At 40.5% G+C, this 18,337-nt stretch overlaps 1 protein-coding gene across 1 annotated transcript in view; it reads left to right on the top strand.

Moving 5' to 3' along the window:
* The window catches only part of SYNE2 (spectrin repeat containing nuclear envelope protein 2), a 3,814,665-nt gene that overhangs the window by 2,287,425 nt on the left and 1,508,903 nt on the right, over positions 1-18,337 (top strand). Inside the window, exons 80-83 of the mRNA XM_044073561.1 lie at positions 4,863-5,009; positions 7,515-7,661; positions 11,937-12,083; positions 13,190-13,336. Coding sequence (XP_043929496.1) covers positions 4,863-5,009; positions 7,515-7,661; positions 11,937-12,083; positions 13,190-13,336 — 588 coding nt within the window. The remainder of the gene's footprint in view (positions 1-4,862; positions 5,010-7,514; positions 7,662-11,936; positions 12,084-13,189; positions 13,337-18,337) is intronic.

The raw sequence follows: 18,337 nt of genomic DNA, 5'->3' as shown, positions 1-18,337 counted from the left end.
ATAGCATATTGCATACATTTTGTACCAAACATCTAAGTCCTTTTATCATCCAGTAATATTAGAGGTTACTGAGCAATTTCTAGTCAAATTCTTTCTTGTGATCTACTTTTACATCCATCAGTAATGAAATTTAGCTGTTTACCAAACATTTTGGTTATATGCATGTGGCCTGCAGAATTTTGGTCTTTCTGAATTCATGAATTCCTTTGAACATGGATTATTTTGATGGCAAACACATTTGTTTTTCGGTCCACATCAAGTTGCACTTTTTCATAATTAAGCAGATTTTTTATACATTAGAAGGTCTAATATCAGTACAGACCCATATCATCTACTACCTGGGAAACCTCCGATGCACCCAGAACTGCATGAATGTCAATAACTATTTCAGATGGAAACAAAATTCATAGAAACGTAACACCGAAGTGAAAGAACAAAGGTTTTGGTTTACTTTGATAAAGTGATGCATGTTTCTAAAATGGCCAGTGAAGCAGCAGTAAACAAACAAATACTTGGATCCCTACTTGTCTAATTAGCTTGAAAACTCTCTAGGTTAGTGACTGTTCATTATCACTGCAGATTTACAGCATTTCATGAAAGCCAGACAAAAACACTGGTGTATAGCATGTATCCTTCTACACAGTACAGTGGTTCTGGGACTTATCACCGCCAGTCCCTCTTTAAGTAATAGCACTGATGTTTACTACAGCAATGCCCCATGCATAATAAGTGTCCATATTTCTTACAGTAGTTATAAACACCAGAAGGTCAATAGCAGTTTATCCATGGCTATGTATATGTATCATGTACAGTGCCAGGTCTGACACTCATTGTCTGACGTCTGCTTGAATCCACTCCCCAGTTAATTCCCCATACTCTGTTCTATCCATCCATAGCTGTAATAGTTCAGCTCCCGAAGCCATACTGTTATCCCATTACTTGGCTGCCTTTCCCAAGTTACTTTAAACACTGATTAGACTTGTCAGTGAGTATATTCTGTAACCTTAGAGTGATCACAAAAACTTGGATTTGATTTGTAACTATTATTTCAGATTTTACAGCAGAAACACTGACATCACATTTTCTACAGTCTACCTTTCTACCTATGAACCCATCTCACCTCCTCTCTTAACTTTTCTCTGCATACCCTCATCTCATTTTATCTTCACTGTAAATAACTGTAACTGCTTCCACCCCTGATGGATAATGTGTATCTATATCTGTATAGCTTTATAGATCCATGACCCTGAGTAGCATCCTGCCCTCACCAAGAATGATACCTCAGTATAAAGAAAAAAATGATCAATTTCAACAATTGGCTAAGCTTCTGGTGTCATTCAAAGGGGATCCAGTGTCTGTCAGCCTGGGACGACATCCTCAACAAGCCGCATTGCTTCACAAGAGACGACTTGCACCTGTCACCCCTAAGCTTTTGAATACTGGTCAAGGCTCTTGCTGCCCCCATAGTGCCTTTTTTTAGTCAAGGCTCAAAAGTCAAACCCACCTCTGTAAACAGCACAATTAACAAAAAACTGAGGGTTATGCTACTCAATGCCAGGAGTTTAAATCTCAAAATGCACGCGCTTGAAGCACTCCTCAGTATGGAGAACATCGACATCTGTGCAGTAACTGAAACCTGGTTGAAGGCTCCAAAGAGCACCTCAGCACTACCGGGCTACAACTCATACCACAGATTTTGGCCACAGAACATGGACCGAAACACAAAAGGAGGGAGTATATCCATATTCATCAAGGATACCTACACCTCCAGGTTAGTGGCACAGCATGATACCTGTGAGATTATCCATGTGCAACTAACATCGGGCAAATCTGCAATGCAAATTGTGGCCTGCTGCAGATCACCCTCCATGATCCAGGACCACCACTCCACCTTTCTGGAGACAATGGAAAACATGAATGTCCTACCAAACACCCTGATATTGGGCGATTTCAATTACCCTACCATTAATTCGGAAAACTACTCGAGTACAAACTCCCAGGCCCATCGCTTCCTGGAATTCATCAACTTAAACTCCCTGAATCAGCTGGTAAACTCCCCTACCAGAGGTGAAAACATATTGGATCTGGTCATCACCAACATGAGCGACAGGTGTTCCACACCAGAGATCAACCCATCACTGGTTAGATCAGACCATAACCTAATCACTCTGGATGTCCACACCCCACCATCACCCCCAACTAAGGAAACCACAGTAAAAATCTTTTCTAAAGCAAACGTCACCTTACTTAAGACAGAAGTTGGTAAGTTTAACAGCCCCCACGCTAAAGGATAATGCTGCTCAAGATGCAGAAACCTTTACAAATGCACTTTGTGAGCGCCTACAAGGATGCATGGATCGCGTCATCCCTAGCAAAACCAAGAGTCACTCCTCTAAGAGAAGGAAACCAGTTTGGTGGACTCCTGCCATAAACAGGCTATACAATAGAAGGAGGAAACTAGTTCAGAAAAAAAGCAAATCCCAAGAAGGAAGGACATCCCTGATCAGTATCAGTGAGAGACTAAGGTCCATGATAAAATCATCCAAGGCTAACTTCTAAAGAAAAGTAGCCAGGGATTCAAAAGATAACCGCAAAGCCTTCTTTAGCTATGTTAAGAATCTAAGTGGCAACTCACAGATATGCACTGAACTAGTGCAAAATAGCACAAAATATACTGAACCTACTGATATTGGCAACATCCTGACAGATAGATTCAGTGCAAACTTCACACCCCTCTCATCCCCAAAAGGGCTCACAACAATACCGGAAAAGTGTAGTGTCCCGGAAGTCACAGATGCACAGGTGAAAACAGCCCTTTCAAAAGCCAAAAACACAGCGTCAATGGGGCCAGATGGTGTCCCAGGCTGCATCTTGCATGAACTACAGAACGAACTAACTCCCCACCTAAACACGCTGTTCAGCCTCAGCCTCTCAACAGGCTACATGCCCATAGAATGGTGCACAGCAGCGGTTATTCCTCTCCACAAAGGAGGGGCCACAACTGACCCTGGTAACTATTGCCCCATAAGCCTGACTAGCCTGGTCTGCAAGGCTATGGAATGCATCATCATGGAACTCATTAACAAAGACATTGGGAACCTCCAAACACTTGACCCAACCCAGTTCGGCTTTGTTAAGGGCAGATCATGCCTACTAAACCTGGTCGACTTCTTCGAGACAGTCACCAAGGCCATAGACAAGGGAAAGGTGGTTCACACAGCCTACCTTGACCTCGCCAAGGCTTTTGACACCATTTCCCACTCAGGTATTACAGAAAAACTCACCAGCCTGAACATAAACCCCTATGTCACGAGATGGGTTGCCAACTGGCTTACAGACCGAACTCACATGGTAAGAATAGTGGGCTCCAGGTCCGACTCTAAACCAGTCACAAGTGGTGTCCCACAAGGCTCAGTCCTGGGACCCCTACTGTTCAGCATATACTTCTCAGAAGTACAGGCAAGCACAGGAGGACTATGGCTAACCAAATTCGCTGATGACTGCAAACTGGGAGACATAACTGACTCTCCGGCTGACACGGACATCCTCCAAAAGGGCCTTACTGAAACAGACACCTGGTGTCAAAGTCATGGCCTCAAGCTAAATGGCAAAAAATATGCATAGTCATCCCATTTGGAAAAAAGAAAACACCCACAAATTACCACATAGGTGGCAGCCCCCTTAATACAGAAGAGGTAATAAGAGATATGGGGACCCAGGTAGATAGTAATCTCTCCTTTGACAATCATATTGCCAAAGTAGTTAGGAAATCCTTCTATGTAGCCTATCTAATTACTAAAGGGTTCACATCTAGAAATAAAGAGGTTATAGTGCCCCTCTACTCGTCACTCATCAGACCCATCATAGAGTACAATGCTCCATTCAGGATGTACCTCACAAGACACTTCCAACAGCTGGAAAGACCACAAATGTACCTCACCAGGAGGATTACTGGCCTCAAAAATATGTGCTATGCAACCCGACTGAAAAAACTCCGGCTGTACTCAGTGGCATATTGCTTACTGAGAGGTGATCTCTGCCTGACTTACAAAGCCATGTCCAACTCATAATTGATGGACATGCTCCACCTAAAGAAATCTAGGTCACTGTGAGCTACGCGCTCTAGTGAGCTAAACCTCGCCACAACAATAAATAGAACATGCTGGAGAGATAGATTCCTGTTACAGAGACTCCCCATGCTTTGGAACAAAATTCCAAACTACATAAGGCAGAGCCCCTCACTAACACTCTTCAAGAGAAACCTTGTCGAGTGGATGGGTAACAGAAAATACACCCCTGGGATCACTTCATTGGCTCTGCTTGACAGAAGATCAGTTAATTAATCAGTGGGGCAGCGAAAGCTGACAAACTCTGGCTAGGCTTATAAATGCCCTGGGGCAGATAGCCTAGTACCTACCTATGAACCTATGAATCACATACCATGGGTGTTAACTATCTAGCTAATAACTCTTTAAACAAATGTTAGTAAGCTTCCTAGAACAAAATGCTGTTAAGTTTGTTTTCAGTTGTAATCTTCCTGTAACAATATGCTTTTCATTTTGTTTCAATTCTCCCCAAACTAAACCAGGAAATATGTAATGTTTTACCCTGGTTAACTTACTAACTATAAGTAAATAAACACACACACACACACACACACACACACACACACACACACACACACACACACACACACACACACACACTTCCCACAAACACAAAATATTTGCTTTTCTTAAAAACATATCCTTTGAATTTCTTTTTGCAGTTAACATTAGTCTACCAGATACATTGTAGATTCATTTTCCATACAAGTAGAATACTCTGTTTAGCTACTGTTTAATGTTACATTCATTTTGTAGGATGTTCAGGACCTTGGAGATAAAACACTGGAAAGTGTCAAAGATACAGTGGCAGATGCGTCAACCTCAGAACATGATGAAGATGTTGGAGCAAGTCTTGTTACAGATGAAGTGGTACACGCAGAGGACAACCTGGTCATTGCAGCAGTAAGTAACAAGCTGATTGTAAAGAAACAATAGCACATAGCATGCATTTTGTTCCACAAATGTCTAAGTCCTTTTATCATCAACAGTGAGGTCATTGAACAATTTCTTGTCAAATTCCTACTTGTGATCTACTTTTCAATCCATCATTAATTAAATTCAGCTATTTACTAAAAGTTTTGGTTATATGTGTGTGGCCTGCAATATTTTGTCTTTCTGAATACATAAATTCTTTTAAACCTAGATTCTTTTGATGACATTTTTGTTTTTTTGGACGAAATTAAGTTGCACTTTTACATAATTAAATAGACTGTTTATACATTAGAAGGTCTAAGAACAGTACAGACTCATATCATCTACTCCCTGGGCAAAGGTGCTGATGCACCCAGAACTGAGTGAGTGTCATAAACTATTTCAGATGGAAACAAAATTCACAGAAACATAACACCCAAGTGAAAGTACATAGGTTTTGGCGTACTTTGATATTGTGATGCATCTCTCTAAAATATCCAGTCAAGCAGCAAATACTTGGATCCCTACTTGTCTAATTAGCTTGAAAACTCTGTAGGTTAGTGACTGTTCATTATCACTGCAGATTTACAGCATTTCATGAAAGCCAGAAAAAAAAAAACATATCTGTATAGCATGTATCCTTCTACACAGTACAGTGGTTCTGTGACTTATCATCGCCAGTCCCCCTTTAAGTAAAGCACTGATGTTTACTACAGCAATGCCCCATGCATAACAAGTGTCCATATTTCTGATAGTAGTTATAAACACCAGAAAGTCAATATCACTTCATCCATGTCTATGTATATGTATCATGTACAGTGCCAAGTGTGACACTAATTGTCTGACTTCTGCCCAAACCCACTCCCTAGTTAATGCCCCATACACTGTTCTATCCATCCATAGCTGTAATAGACCGGCCCCTGAAGTGATACTGTTATCCCAAGTTACTTTAAACACTGATCAGACCTGTCAGTGAGCGTACTCTGTAACCTTAGAGTGATCACAAAAACTTGGATATAATTTATCACATTTATTTCAGATTTTACAGCAGAAACACTGACATCACATTTTCTACAGTCTATTTCTCTACCTATGAACCCATCTCACCTCCTCTCGGAACTTTTCTCTGCATACCTTCCTCTCATTTGATCTTCACTGTAAATAACTGTAACTGTTTCCACCCCTGTTGGATAACATATATTAATATATATATAGCTATGTAGATAAATAATGTATGAGTCACTAACCATGGGTATTAACTATCTACCTAATAACTCTTTACTATGTAAACAAATTCTGGTAAGTTTACAAGAACATTATGTGGTTAAATTTGTTTTCAATTGCAATCTTCCTGTAATGGATATGCTTTTGATTTTGTTTCAATTCTCCCCAAACAAACCTAAAAATAAGTAATGTTTTACCCTGGTTAACTTGCTAACTATAAGTAAATAAACACACACACGCGCGCACACACACACACACACACACACAAAAGTATTAAAAACATGATTTTTGAATTTATTTTTGGAGTAATCTTTAGTCTAATAGATACATAGGTTCATAGGTTCATAGGTTCATACTAGGCTATCTGCCCTAGGGCATTTATAAGCCTAGCCAGAGTATGTTTGGCTTTCGCCACCCATTTTAAATTAATTTTGCTATGCCCTTTTTCGAGGTTAGTATACTGTGCCTCTGTCTAACAGTGACACAGAAGTGATACCCGGGGTAAACCTACAATCTCCCATCCACTCATCAAGATTCCTCTTGAAGAGAGTCAATGAGGGACTCTGCCTAACCTGGACTGGGATTTTATTCCAGAGTGAAGGGAGCCTCTGGGTTATGAATCTGACCCTCCAGCATGTCCTATTTATTTCAGTGCTGATGTTCAAGTCCCTCAAGCGTGTAGCTTGATGGGATTTGGATTTTTTGAGGTGCAGCATGTCCCTTAATTCCGGGTTGGACATGGCCTTATACGTCAGGCACAGGTCACCTCTGAGCAGGCGGTATGCCACTGAGTAGAGCTGGAGTTTCTTTAACCGGGCAGCATATGGCATCTGTTTGAGCCCTTTGATCCTCTTGGTGAGGTACTTTTGGGGTCTTTCCAGTTGCTGCAGGTGTTTGGTAAGGTACATCCCAAAAGGGGCATTGTACTCGATTATGGGCCTGATGAGGGATGAGTAAAGAGGCACGATGACCTCCCCTGATCTAGATGTGAATCCCTTCATGATTTGGTGGGCTATATAAAATGTTTTTCTAACCACTTTGGCCACGTGGTTGTCAAATGAGAGATTGCTATCAACTTGGGTCCCCAGGTCCCTAATTACTTCTTCTGTACTTAATGGATTACCACCTACATGGTAATTTGTGGGCACTTTGTTTTTGCCAAAAGGGATGACTATACACTTTTTGGCATTTAGCTTGAGATTAATTGTAGATTAATTTTCCATACATGTAGAATACTATGTTTAGCTACTGTTTGTTTCATTCATTTTGTAGGATGTTCAGAACTTTGGAGATCAAACACCAGAAAGCATCAAAGATACAGTGGCAGATGTGTCAGCCTTAGAACATGATAAAGATGTTGGAGCAAGTCTTGTGACAGATGAAGTGGAACACGCAGAGGACAACCTGGTCATTGCAGCAGTAAGTAACAAGCTGATTGTGAGAAACAGTAGCACAATACATGTATTTTGTACCGAACATCTGTCTAAGTCCTTTTATCATCCAGTAATATTAGAGGTCATTGAGCAATTTCTAGTCATATTATTTCTTGTGGTCTACTTTTACATCCATTATTAATGAAATTTAGCTATTTACCAAACATTTTGGTTATATGCATGTGGCCTGCAATATTTTTCTCTTTATGAATTCAGGAATTCTTTTAAACCTAGATTCTTTTGATGGCAAACATGTTTGTTTTTCGGTCCACATCAAGTTACACTTTTTCATAATTAAGTAGATTCTATATACATTAGAAGGTCTAGGAACAGTAGAGACCCATATCATCTGTACCCTGGGGAAACCTCCTGATGCACCCAGAACTGCATGAGTATCACAAACTATTTCAGATGAAAACATAATTCACAGAAACATAACACCCAAGTGAAAGAACAAAGGTTTTGGTTTACTTTGATATAGTGATGCATCTTTCTAAAATGGCCAGTCAGGCAGCAGTAAACAAACAAATACTTGGACCCCTACTTGCTAATTAGCTTGAAAACTCTCTAGATTAGTGACTGTTCATTATCACTGGAGATTTACAGCATTTCATGAAAGCCAGAAAAAAACTTTTCTGTATACCATGTATCCTTCTACATAGTACAGTGGTTTTGGGACTTGGGATGCCGTGAGTTTTTCTATGATTCCTGAGTGGGAATGGTATCAAAAGCCTTGGCTAGATCAAGGTAGACTATATGAACCACCTTGCCTTCATCCACAGCTGTGGTGACTGATTCAAAGAAGTTGACCAAGTTAAGCAGGCATGATCTGCCCTTCACAAAACCAAACTGTGTGGGATCCAGAGTTTGGAAATTCCCTATATCCTTGTTTATTAGGTCCATGATGGTGTGTTCCATAGCTTTGCATGTCAGACTCATCAGGTTAATGGGGCGATAGTTCCCATGGTATGTAGTCGCTCCTCCTTTATGGAGAGGGATGACTGTAGCAGTGCATCATTCAGCAGGCATAAAGCCTGAGGTGAGGCTGTGATTGAACAGGGCACACAGGTGAGGTGCCAGTTCACTCTGTAGTTCATGTAGAACACAACCAGTGATATTGTCACGTCCCATAGAAGTAGTATTCTTGGCCTTGGACAGTGCTGTTTTAACCTGCGCAGCAGTAATACCGGGTGCCTGGCAATCTACTCTTATTGTGATTGGTCCTTGTGGGGGGGGGGGGGTAAAGTTGGCACTGAATCTGTCGGTCAGTATACTGGCAATATCTGTTGGCTCAGTATAGGAGGTACCATTGTGCAGTAGCTCAAAGCAGTCTGGGTTTTGCCATGGAGATTCTTTACTAACTATAGAAGGCCTTGTGGTTGTCTTTACTATCTGCTGCAGTTCTGTTTTCATACCTAGCTTTAGAGGATTTGATGAGGGATCTCAACTTTGTTGAGGCAGATAAGGGAGTTTTTCCTGTCCTGGGACTTCACCTTATTCTGCATCAGTTTCCTCCTTCTGTTGTAGAGTTTGTTTATGGCAGGGGACCACCAGATTGGCTTCCTTTTTTGGGAGGTGAGTGTCTTGGTTCTATTGGGTATGGCGAGATCCATGCATTTGTGTACGTGTTCATACAGTGCTTTGATGTATGATTCTGCAGTCACGCAGCTATTTTCCATTTCCATTGGTGCTGTGAAGTTAGCCACCTCTGTTTTTAGGATCCCAAATTAATCTTTGGAGAAGTTTTTCATGGTGGTTACCTTTGCAGGGGGGGGGGGTGGGATGGATGTGGATTTTCAAGGTGATTAGTTTGTGGTCGGATCTAACCAGGGAAGAGCTGACTATTGGTGTAGAGCAATGTTCGCCCATGTTAATAATGACCAGGTCAAGGATGCTGCTACCTCTAGTGGGGGGAAGAATGAGCTGGTCCAGGGCATTGGAATTAATGAACTCCAGGAAACGCTGGGCAAGTGTATTGGTACATGAGTAGTTAACCCAGTTAATGGAGGGATAGTTGAAGTCGCCTAGTAAGAGAGTGTTAGGTTGGACCCTAATATTCTCCAGGGTTCTTAGGAATGTGGTGTGTGAGTCTTGGGACATGGTTGGGGACATATAGCACTCTACGAACTGAATCGCTGTCTTACCCAATGTTAGCTGCACCTGAAGCATCTCTGATGCATTGTGTTGGGCTACCAGTCTGGAGCTGTGCGCATCCTTTATGAATATGGAAACACCACCGCCTTTGGAGCTTTGGTCTAAGTTCTGGGGCCGAAAGGTGTGGAATGAGTTATAGCCTGGTGGTGCAGGGGTGCTTTCTGCTGCCTTGAACCAGGTCTCTGTTACAGCACAAATGTCGATGTTCTCCATTTTAAGGAGTGCCTCGAGCGAGTGCATTTTGAGATTTAGACTTCTAGCGTTGAGCAACCTGACCCTCAGATTGCATTTGTTTGTAGCTGTTACGGTGGTAATTTGGTCTTTGGAACACCGCCTAAAAAAGGCACTATAGGGGTGGGAAGAGCCTTGGGCAGTATCCGGAAGGCCAGGGATGACAGATGCAGGCCATCTCTGGCAAAGCATCGAGGTCTGTCAGTCATGTCATCCCAGGCAGACCGATACTGGATCCCCTTAGAATGACACCAGAAACTTAGCCAGTTGTTGACATCAATCATTTTCTGCTTGTACTGTGGTATCTTTCTGGGTGATGGTAGGATTCTGCTCAGGATTAGGGTCATACCCGCCTGGGCTACATAATCCGAGAGCTCCTCTATGTCTCTTTTCATGTAGTTCAGGGAGGTATGTCTCAGGTGAGTCACACCCACATGTACAATGACAGAGTCATCATATTTGTACCTGTTGTTGAGTGACCTGAGTGCATGCGTTATGTGCTGGATCCTGGCACCTGACAAGCAGCTGACTGTTACTTTCTCCTTATTCAGTCTAGTGAGTGCGACATCAGTGTGCCTCACCATTGAGTCATCTATGACTAGTGTGCTGGGCATGCTGTTTTACTTTAGGGGCTTTGGTTGAGTGGCACACTGTTTAGAAGAGTTATGTGTCTAGTGATTAGTGTTGTGTTGTGGTGGTCGAGTGCATTTCTGCCTTGGAGGTCTCTGCTGTTGGGTAGATTTTTATTGAAAGCCTCCACGAAGGTGGGTGTATGGTTTGTTTTTATGTGAAGGCAGTGCTGGTGTGTGTTCCGGAGGGCTATATGTTCCATGTGGTGTGGTGCTAGTGTTGACCTTCTCCTCTTCACCAGCTATTCCGGTCTTGGCTGAAGAGTGCATGGCTTCCAGTATGGATATATAGGTGCATCTCTCACAAATCTGAGTGTTGGAAAGTAAGAGGAGAGGGTTGTCAGTGTACATGAGGCAGTTGCTACATTGCCTCAGGATGCCCAACTTCACCAGGTTAATTGCAGAAAGCACAGGGAACTGAACTTTAGACATGCCTGGTGGGGTGGGCATTGATAATAAGTACTAGATCTGTTTCCTTGTAGAATGTGTAGTGCTGGTAGCACTTGTGTGCTACAATAATTGCTACAAGAAGTCTGGTAAAGTGCTAGACTAATAAGCTAGTATAAATGCAGGAGAGGAGAGAACTAGTAGATCTAAGGGAAAAATTGAAGAGCAGGCTCTGGCACTGCTCTGAAGCTTTCAAACAGTCCTGGATACAGCAAGTCTGTATCTGGACTAGACTACTTGCAGGAAAGGTGGGAAACAAGAGCAAACATGGGCTTTTAAACCAGATATATAGCTATATAGATGCATAATGTGTGAATCAGTAGCCATAGGTGTTAACTATCTAGCTACTAACTCTTTACTATCTAAACAAATTCTGGCAAGCTTCCTACAACAAAATGCTCTTAAGTTTGTTTTCAATTGTAATCTTCCTGTAACAACATGCTTTTCATTTTGTTTCAGTTCTCCCTAAACTAAACCTGAAAATCAGTAATGTTTTACCCTGGTTAACTTACTATGAGTAAGTAAACACACACAATCTCTCACACACACACACACACACACACACACACACACACACACACACACACACACACACACACACACACACACACACACACACACTCTTCCCACAAACACACACACTCTTCCCACAAACACAAAATATTTACTTATCTTAAAAACCTGATTTTTGAATTTCTTTTCGCAGTAAACATTAGTCTGACAGATACATTGTAGATTCATTTTCCATACAAGTAGAATACTCTGTTTAACTACCGTTTAATGTTTCATTCGTTTTGTAGGATGTTCAGGACTCTGGAGATCAAACACCGGAAAGCATCAAAGATACAGTAGCAGATGTGTCAACCTCAGAACATGATAAAGATGTTGGAGCAAGTCTTGTTACAGATGAAGTGGTACACGCAGAGGACAACCTGGTCATTGCAGCAGTAAGTAACAAGCCAATTGTGAAGAGACAATAGCACATTGCAAACATCTGTCTAAGTCATTTTATCGTCCAGTAATATTAGAGGTCACTGAGCAATTTCTAGTCAAATTCCTTTGTGATCTACTTTTGTGTTTCATTAATGAACTTTAGCTGTTTACCAAAAGATTTGGTTATATGCAAGTGGCATGCAGTATTTTGGTCTTTGTGAATTCATGAATTCTTTTGACCCTAGAACCTTTTGATGACATTTTTTTTTTCGGACCACATCAAGTTGCACTTTTTCATAATTAAACAGACTGTTTATACATTAGAAGGTCTACGAACAGTTCAGACCCGTATCCTCTACTCCCTGGGCAAAGCTGCTGATGCACCCAGAATTGCATGAGTGGCACAAACTATTTCAGATGGAAACAAAATTCACAGAAACAAAACACAAGTGAAAGAACAAAGGTTTTGGTTTACTTTGATATAATGATGCATCTTTCTAAAATGTCTAGTGACGCAGCAATAGACAAACAAATACTTGGACCCCTACTTGTCTAATTAGCTTGAAAACTCTCTATAAATGTATATATATATCTCTATAGATATAGATATGCATATCAATATAGATAAATAGATATGTAATGTACAAATCACTAACCATGGGTGTTAGCTATCTAGCTACTAACTGTGTGCTATGTAAACAAATTCTGGTATGCTTCCTAGAAGAAAATGCTGTTTAATTTCTTTTGCATTGTAATCTTACTGTAACGGTATGATTTTCATTTTGTTTCACTTCTCCCCTAACTAAACCTAAAAATAAGTAATGTTTTACCCTGGTTAACTTACTAACAATGAAGTAAACAAGCACACACACACACACACACACACACACACACACACAGACACACACACACACACACACACACACACACACACACACACACACACACACACATACACTCGCATACTTTCCACACACAACATATTTACTTTTCTTAAAAACATGGTTTTTGAATTTCTTTTCGCAGTAAACATTAGTATAACAGATACAGTGTAGATTAATTTTCCATAGATGTAAAATGCTAAGTATAGCTACTGTTTAATGTTTCATTCATTTTGTAGGATGTTCAGGACTTTGGAGATCAAACACCGGAAAGCATCAAAGACACAGTTGCAGATGTGTCAACCTCAGAACATGATGAAGATGTTGGAGCAAGTCTTGTGACAGATGAAGTGGTACACGCAGAGGACAACCTGGTCATTGCAGCAGTAAGTAACAAGCTGATTGTGAGAAACGGTAGCACAATACATGTATTTTGTACCGAACATCTGTCTAAGTCCTTTTTATCATCCAGTAATATTACAGCTCACTGAGAAATTTCTAGATCAAATTACTTCTTGTGATCTACTTTTAAATCCCTTATTAATAAAATTTAGCTATTTACCAAAATCTTGGTTATATGCAAGTGGCCTGCAGTATTTTGGTCTTTGTGAATATATTTAGTCTTTTGAACATATAGTCTTTTGTTCACAAACATGTTTGTTTTTCAGTCCACATCAGGTTGTATTTTTTCATAAGTAAATAGCCTGTTTATACATTAGAAGGTCTAAGAACAGTACAGACCCGTATCATCTACTGCCTGGGCAAAGCTGCTGATGCACCAAGAACTGCATGACTGTCAATAACTATTTCAGATGAAAACATAATTCACAGAAACATAACACCCAAGTGAAAGAGCAAAGGTTTTGGTTTACTTTGATAAAGTGATGCATCTCTCTAAAATGTCCAGTCAAGCAGCTGTAGACAAACAAATACTTGGACCCCTACTTGCTAATTAGCTTGAAAACTCTCTGTGTTAGTGACTGTTCATTATCACTGCAGATTTACAGCATTTCATAAAAGCCAGAAAAAAAACATTTCTGTATAGCATGTATCCTTCTACACAGTACAGTGGTTCTGGGACTTATCATCTCCAGTCTCCCCTTTAAGTAATAGCACTGATGTTTACTACAGCAATGCCCCATGCATAATAAGTGTCCATATTTCTTACAGTAGTTATAAACACCAGAAGGTCAGTAGCAGTTTGTCCATGGCTATGTATATGTATCATGTACAGTGCCAGGTCTGACACTCATTGTGTAAATTCTGCCCAAACCCACTCCCCAGTTAATGCCCCATACTCTGTTCTATCCATCCATAGCTGTAATAGACCAGCCCTGAAGCCATACTGTTATCCCATTACTTGGGTGCCTTTCCCAAGTTACTTTAAACACTGATCAGACCTGTCCATAAGCATACTCTGTAACCTTAGAGTGTTCACAAAAACTTGGATTTAATTTACAACTTTTATTTCAGATTTTACAGCAGAAACACTGACATCCATTTGCTAAATGAATGAAATGAGAAACTGTCAGACTGAAAGCAGAATTAACTTGAGCAGCAGTTAGCTTCTCTTCCTTTGAAACTCACATTTATTAAATGTGCATTTGCCAAGGCATTGATGTACAAGAGACATGCTGAGATTCATAGTCAAATAGCTCTACCCAGCATGGCACACTTATTCAATACGCAGATGATTCAACCCTGATCTGCACTGTCTCATCTCCCACCATTCTACAGCAACTCATGCAAGTGGTCCAATGTTAAACTACTTCCCCTTGACGAAGCAGTCTCAGACTTCAATGCTATATTCCTATCCATCTTAGACAGGCATGCTCCCAAACTAACAATCAGAGCCAAAAACAATATAGCTCCATGGCTAACCAATGGTACTAGACAAAAGCTTATTGCTAGAAACACAGCATGGACCTCCTGGAGATCCATCAAATCCTCACAAGACCACATTAGATACAAACAACTGAAAAACGAGGCAAAAAATCCATTATGCTAGACAAGCAAAACTACTATTTCAATTTACAGCAAAAGCACCAAAATAAACCACAAAAATTCTGGTCAGGCCTTAATAAACTGCTCCACCCAGGTAAATCCTCAACCTCCACCCCCTCATCTACATTACATCTACCCCCTAAATGTGTTGCAAAGACCTTTAATACTTTCTTTACAGAAACAGTGGGTGTGGTAGTATTAGAGATGTTGGGAGATAGATTATTAGCTATGGACTGCACTGTTTCTTTACCACACCCACTCAGGAAAATATACTTCCCTTCAGTTTTGATCCTATCCCCACAGACTATATTAAGTCCCTACTTAAGAAACTAAAACCCACCACCCTGGCAGCAGAACTACTTCCTGCAGAATTTCTATAAAAGGCCGCTAATGAAATAGTATGCTATCTCCATCTTAATCAATCGTACTATCCACGAATGCTATGTCCCCTCCATCTGGAAAATCTCCCACATTATTCCACTTCACAAAGGGGGAAACTCCACTGAACTCTCTAACTATAGACCTATAGCCATCCTGTCTCACTTAGCCAAAATAATGGAAAAATGTATACATAAGCAAATTCTAACTCACCTTATTCAGAATACTCTTCTAGCCCCATCCCAGCACGGATTTAGACCTACCTATAGTACAACAACAGCCCTTCTCTCCTTTTCTCACACAATAAATCAAAACCATAGTCACAACAAGCTCTCCTCAGCCCTCTTTCTTGACCTATCCAAAGCATTCAACGTGGTGAATCACTACCTACTCCTAAACACACTAAAATCACTTTGCCTAGACAACCTAGTAATCAACTAGTTCCACTCTTACCTGCATGGAAGACAACAAGCTGTACTATGTAAAGATAATCTATCACCCCTTCTACCTGTCATCTTTGGTGTCCCCCAAGGATCTATATTGGGCCCCTCTATTTCTCCATATTCATTAATGACCTAGCCAAAGTTATCCCAGATGCAACATGTATTCAGTATGCAGATGACTCCATGCTTATCTGCTCCGCCACCACCCCCACAGAACTACAATCCCTATCCCAAATCACCTTCAACAAAGTAGAGGACTGGCTCAATAGTTGCCATCTCCTATTGAACTCAAATAAAACCAAACTACTACTTTTCTCCCTTACCTGTAAGCTCACATCACCAATTATTACAATCTCATCTAACAATGGCACCATAATCTCTCCAGAACCTTGCCTTCTTGGTGTAATCATTGATTATAATCTTGACGTATGATGCTCATATAGACAAAACCATCAAAACAGTTAACAAAAAACTAGGCTCCTTGTATAGGATTAAACAATTCCTAACCCCATCTACCAGAACTGCCATAGCTCAGAGACATCTCCTATCAACCCTTCTCTATGCCTCACCTATCTTCGTAAACCTAAGCAAGTCTAACCTTAACAAATTTACTAGCTGCTGTAACAATATAGCTAGATTCACCACAAGCTCAGCCTACAGAACCCATCACTGTCAGAATCTTCAAACTTTAGACTGGCTAGAACTACCCAGTCAACTCCAGTATAACCAACTCATAGTTATTCATAAACTCCTCTACCAACCTAACAGTACACCCATTCTAACTAATATTATCACCCCCTACAGCAACCTATCTTTCCTCCGCTCATCCAACAGAATGCTACTGCAATCTGCCAAAGCCAACAACTCAGCCAGGGAATCATTATTCTCCAACTCTGCTGGCAAAAAATGGAACTCACTCCCCGCAGATCTTACCACTACATCCTCCTTACCCCAATTCAAAATATCCCTAAAGAAACACCTAAACAGGCATCGGCTATGTCCATGTCTAAACCCAGACTAACCCCCCCAAAAAAACACAACTCACATAGGAGAAATACCCAATAATAATAACCTCCTGAACCTATATGTATAATCTTTCTAAACCTTTCTCTACCCAGACTATATACACTTCTTAACAACCATTAGAACATTATTATCAGGATGATAACTTGTTATCCTAGCCATTCTAAGGCTATGTTTTCAACCCTTCTACATGTAATTTCTAACAACTTCCCTTCTTAACTAACCTCCTTTTTTCTCCCATTTGTCATCCTTAAAATCAATCTGTGGAAACATTTCATTCTATACACTTCAATGCTGTGAAATGATTTGTGTACATATTTCATACTATAAACCTACAGTGCTGCTAAATTTCAGTGTAACCATGTCTATATATTGTCACTTTATTTTTTAATTTTTAAATTTCAATGTAATCATGATTTTAGAGTGTCACTTTTTTTGCACATGTGGAGCTTTTCTCCCTGGGCCTCTGCTGAAAATGGATGTGTATCCTAGTCGGACTCTCCCAGTTAACAAATGTAAAATAAAATAAAAAATAAACTTACCCAGGAAACCTTTAACTCTGCAGAAAAATATATCTCAGGTAACCAACTAATCCTAAACCCTAATAAGACAAAACTGCTACTATTTCCCCCTAACAAATCAAAAGCTGTCCTCTTCTTTTCCATCTCCTCTAAAAACGGCACTACCATCTTCCCCTTCTGACCACAGCAAACCTCTTGGTATTGAAATTGACAACAATCTTCACTTTGATATCCACATCTTACAAACCATCAAATTGGTTCACAAAAAAATATGCGCACTATATAGGCACAAAAACTCTCACACCAAGCAAGAGTCACCCTTGCCCAGAGTCGCCTTCTATCCACACTACTGTATGCAGCACTTATTTTCACCCATATTAGAAAAACTGACCTAAACAAGCTAGAACCCTGTTACAATAAGATAGCCAAGTTTACTACAAACTCCAGTTGCAGAACACATCACTGTGTTACAGTAAAAGAACTAAAATGGCTAGAGTTACCACAACTATTTAACTTTAAGTACCCTGAAAAAAAACTATCTATATCCAATCTTCTTACCCATTACACTGCAAATCGGCATCTCCGATCTAGTGATAAATCTCTCCTCTGCATCTCCAGGGCAAACAATACTGCAGGCAAAGCACTCATTTCCCACACTGTTGCTAAAAACTAGAATTGCCTCCCCCATTCTCTGACTACTGCCTCTACCACCCCACAATTCAAAAACTCCCTCAAATCACATCTACTAGACACCTGGTTATGACCTTGTATCACTTAACCTTTACTCTCCCATCTCCCCCCTTCTTTTTCCAACTTCCAAGCTACTCACTTTATAACCCTCTATAGTATTAAACCCAGCCAATAAATCTGACTATTAGTTGCTACTTCTTATAGTGGGCGATTGCTCTTCTTTTTGTCACAATCATAATACACCTGCACATTAAATGGAATTCCTGGCTGTTTGTCCTGGAAAATGTCTTTTTCCAATTTATTTTATATATTTTCAGTGTTTGTCTGG

The sequence above is a fragment of the Protopterus annectens genome, chromosome 6.part0 (assembly GCF_019279795.1).
Source record: "Protopterus annectens isolate FY-2018-M chromosome 6.part0, PAN1.0, whole genome shotgun sequence".
NCBI classification, from domain to species: Eukaryota; Metazoa; Chordata; order Ceratodontiformes; family Protopteridae; genus Protopterus; species Protopterus annectens.
This window is presented reverse-complemented; position numbering and strand designations above follow the sequence as displayed.